The sequence below is a fragment of the Chiloscyllium plagiosum genome, chromosome 19 (genome assembly GCF_004010195.1).
Source record: "Chiloscyllium plagiosum isolate BGI_BamShark_2017 chromosome 19, ASM401019v2, whole genome shotgun sequence".
In the NCBI taxonomy this organism is placed as follows: domain Eukaryota; kingdom Metazoa; phylum Chordata; class Chondrichthyes; order Orectolobiformes; family Hemiscylliidae; genus Chiloscyllium; species Chiloscyllium plagiosum.
In genome coordinates, this window is record NC_057728.1 from 19,378,519 (window position 1) to 19,382,583 (window position 4,065).

Here is a 4,065-nt window from a genome sequence, read left to right on the forward strand (position 1 = left end):
ATTTATGTAAAACTCCGTTATCTCACTTTTTAGATTAGAATCAATCTAAACATCATGGCATAGACAGAGAACACAGGGGGCCAACACCTTCAACATATTGTCTAGCTATCACCATTGTTAACAGCGCTAACCCGAGAATGCGACTTTTTAAAAAAAAGATTTTGTGATTTACACATGAAAGAAGTGGAACTATATTCTAACAGATGAAAGGCTTAACAAACAATCAATTTTTCAATGTATAATTTCAGTTACATCACACTATAAATCTTTGCTACAAATTCTTTGTTAGGATTGAGCCCTCCACTATCACCTGAAGAAGCTAGTGTGCTTCCAATTAAACCTGTTGTGTGATTTTTAACTTTGTACATCCCAGTCCAACGCCGGCATCTCCAAATCATGACTTTTCTCCTCTTAGCCTTCACCTCTGCAAGGGAAACAGTCTAAATCTCTCCAATCTATCTTCATAACTCAATTAATTCAAACTTGACTTCATGTAAGAATCATGTGGGATAGCGTGACCCAGGGCAAATTTTATATCATTTCATCCTTTACACTGAGCAACATTTCATCCTCAGTGATTCGCCCTCCATCATAAGCCCCTTGTCCACACACTTTTTGAGTTAACTACCTTTGTGTACTCTTTAATGCTCCTATAATTTCATCTCTGACCCAGATTTATGGCCTTCTCCTCTCCTATTATTTCTCTGTTTTCATCATTCCATTTCAGACAAAGTGATCTCGGATTCCTTCCTCATTCTCGGGGAGGAAAGCTGACAGTTATCTGTCAGCATGGTGGCTCAGTGGTTAGCACTCCTGCTTCACAGCACCAGGGACCTGGGTTCGATTACACCCTTGAGTGACTGTCTGTGCGGAGTTTGCACATTCTCCCCATGTCTGTGTGGGTTTCCTCTGAGTGCCATAGGTGTCCTCCCATGGTGGATAGGCTATGGTAAAATGGCCTCAGAGTTCAGGTGGGTGGGTTAGCCATGGTTACTATGGGGACAGTGTGGGAATCGGGGTAGGCTGTCAGAGGGTCGGTGCCTCTTTCCATACTGTAGGGATTCTATAATCCCATCTCTGGTGAAAAACATAGCATGGGACCTAAGATTTTAATGGAGAGATAAGAGGTGTACTATAACTAGAGATGCTCAGAGGGGGAGAAGGTGCTATAGATGTAGACAGACCAAAATGAAATTGACAATTCAGGACACAGCTCTACTACAGGAGACAAAAGATAAAGGAATCTCACAATAAAGCTTCGTGACTTACATTTCTTCAAAAATATATTGTCCTTTAGCATCTGTACTAATTCAAATAAAAAAAGATTTACAATGTGAAAGTTCTTCTGACATGAAAAGGGATTGATCTTCTTCTGTTATGACAATACTGGTTTAATAGAAAAACAAAGCTGAGTCATTGATAACATGCAGGTGCCAATGAGTCCATTCAAAATAGTCCAACAAACATTTAACAGTTAGCATGCAAAGTTTTATATTGTACACAGTGGAAATCGAAAATAATTTAGCATACTCAAAATCTGACTTAATTGATCTTTGTATTGAATCTTTCCATGTCTTTATCCTCAGCCAACACGGTCAACCATTTAAACACTTCAGCATCAGGGCATAGACCTAGTCTGCCGGATATTTCCAAAGCAGTTCAGCAAAACTTCAGGAGTAAAGCAGGAAACAATGTTCAGGAAGTAAATGGGAAAGCTACCCCAAGTAAATTCACATCACACACGACAAATCCAAAGCCTCAAGGTAAGTGATTGCCAGAACTGAGAGATGTATCAAAGATGCTTCCTTAATATTTTTTCATATATGCTGCCACAGAGTACAACAAGGAAGATGGTGATGAGCATGGTGTGGATGGATTAAAACAGTGAATAGGTGGAGACATTTCCAGCTTTCTGACTGCATTATAAATGTGTGAATTCCTCCTGAAACTACCAGGTTAGCTCCCCCCTCTTAAATCCTCAACCAGGCTATTCCTGGATGATCAGGGGATCAAGTCCTGGATCTGTCTTATAGCTATTGCCCCAGAATACTCTTGACTCCTCAGTTAACTACTGCAAACTGCTTATATAAGCACATGTACTTCAGCTATAAGGAGAGTAAAGGGCGAAAGCAATTGCACTTCCTGGGCCCAGAATACTTCAAGTACATAAATCATATCTGAATTTCTGTTACACAAGTAGCACATTGCTGCAGTGCAGATTCAGCTGCAGCACAACTTTAACACAGGAAAAAAAGCAGGATTTTAACTGTGAAAATGCACAGGTTTGAGGCTGGATAGACATAGAACAGAACAGTGCAGGATGGAAGATTAAAGTATTAAAAATGTAATCCCAAAACCCAACCCACCCGCTTTGATTTTCACTTCCAGGTGGCAGGTTGGCAATTTAAACAATAGAAAGGGAACACGGGTTTAGAAAATCTATCAGCTAAAGGAAGACAAGGTCAACTGAGGTCTTCAAAGACTCCCACTCCAGCCACTGATTTCCCAGGCCCCAAACCTTATTGCCGCCATCAATATTCCCTCCAAACTATACTGAGAGAACACAGATCTTTTATTTTAGGTGCCCAGATCCAAAATCTCTCTCCAGCAGCAGTTCATGAGCAGTAATTTGCAGGGACCAACTAGTGTGCGACCTCGATGGAGATTTCAGGGTTAATGCATCACTGAGCAGCTTCTAGGGAACACAATGTCCACCCCCCACCCTCCGCCACACAACCCCCTTGGGTCTTCGACAACGTAGGACTCTAATCTCCTCTACATTGTGGCCTCCTCTACCTTGGGGAGACAGGCCGTCTACTTGCGGAAAGTTTCAGTGAACGCCTCTGGGATACCCGCACCAACCAACCCAACCACCCCGTGGCTGAACACCAACTGCCCCTCCCACTCCACCAAAGACATGCAGGTCCTTGGTCTCCTCCATCACCAGACCATGGCAACACAACGCCTGGAGGAAGAGCACCTCATCTTCTGCCTAGGAACCCTCCAGCCACAAGGGATGAATGCAGATTTGTCCAGCTTCCTCATTTCCCCTCTCCCCGTCTTAGCTCAGTCCCAACCCTCTGACTCAGCACCGCCTTCTTGACCTGCTTAGCCTGCTTGGCACACCCTCCTCATTCCTGAAGAAGGGCTTATGCCCGAAACGTCGATTCTCCTGCTCGTTGGATGCTGCCTGACCTGTTGCGCTTTTCCAGCAACACATTTTTCAGCTCTAATCTCCAATACGCTTACATTCTGGTAAATGGAAGGTCCTACTGGGTCCTGTTGAATCTTCTCAATGTTTCTTGTTCAATTAGAAATGCAACTGGTCAGTCAGTCAGGCTGCCTTTGAGGTGGAAAAGCTGTCCACACCCTAAACCTATGCCCTCTAGTTCTGGACTCCCTGAACCCAGGGAAAAGACTTTGTCTATTTATCCTATCCATGCCCCTCAATTTTGTAAACCTCTATAAAGGTCACCCCTCAGCCTCCAACACTCCAGGGAACACAGCCCCAGCCTGTTCAGCCTCTCCCTGTCGCTCAGATCCACCAACACGGGCAACATCTTTGTGAATCTTTTCTGAACCCTTTCAAGTTTCACAACATCTTTCCGATAGGAAGGAGACCAGAATTGCACGCAATATTCCAACAGTGGCCTAACCAATGTCCTGTATAGCCGCAACATGACCTCCCAACTCGTGTACTTAAATACACTGACCAATAAAAGGAAAGCATACCAAACGCCTTCTTCACTATCCTATCTACCTGCAACTCCATTTTCATGGAGCTATGAACCTGCATTCCAAGGTCTCTTTGTTCAGCAACACTCCCAAGGACCTTGCCATTAAGTGTATAAGTCTTGCTAAAATCTGCTTTCCCAAAATGCAGAACCTCACATTGATCTGAATTAAACTTCTCAGCCCATTGGCCCATCTGGTCCAGATCCTGTTGTAATCTGAGGTAACCCTCTTCGCTGTCCATTACACCTCCAATTTTGGTGTCATCTGCAAACTTACTAACTGTACCTCTTATGCTCGCATCCAAATCATTTATGTAAATGACAAAAAGTA

The 4,065-nt window shown here is 43.4% G+C and overlaps 1 protein-coding gene across 8 annotated transcripts in view; it reads left to right on the top strand.

The window, feature by feature from the left end:
• Nucleotides 1-4,065, top strand: part of fgd4a (FYVE, RhoGEF and PH domain containing 4a) — a 253,803-nt gene that overhangs the window by 178,073 nt on the left and 71,665 nt on the right. For 7 of the 8 annotated variants that reach the window (XM_043709240.1, XM_043709244.1, XM_043709249.1 and 4 more), the window contains one exon: nucleotides 1,587-1,763. The exons of the other annotated variant lie outside the window; for it this stretch is intronic. In XM_043709240.1, the coding sequence (XP_043565175.1) occupies nucleotides 1,587-1,763 (177 nt within the window). The remainder of the gene's footprint in view (nucleotides 1-1,586; nucleotides 1,764-4,065) is intronic. 8 annotated transcript variants of the gene reach the window in all.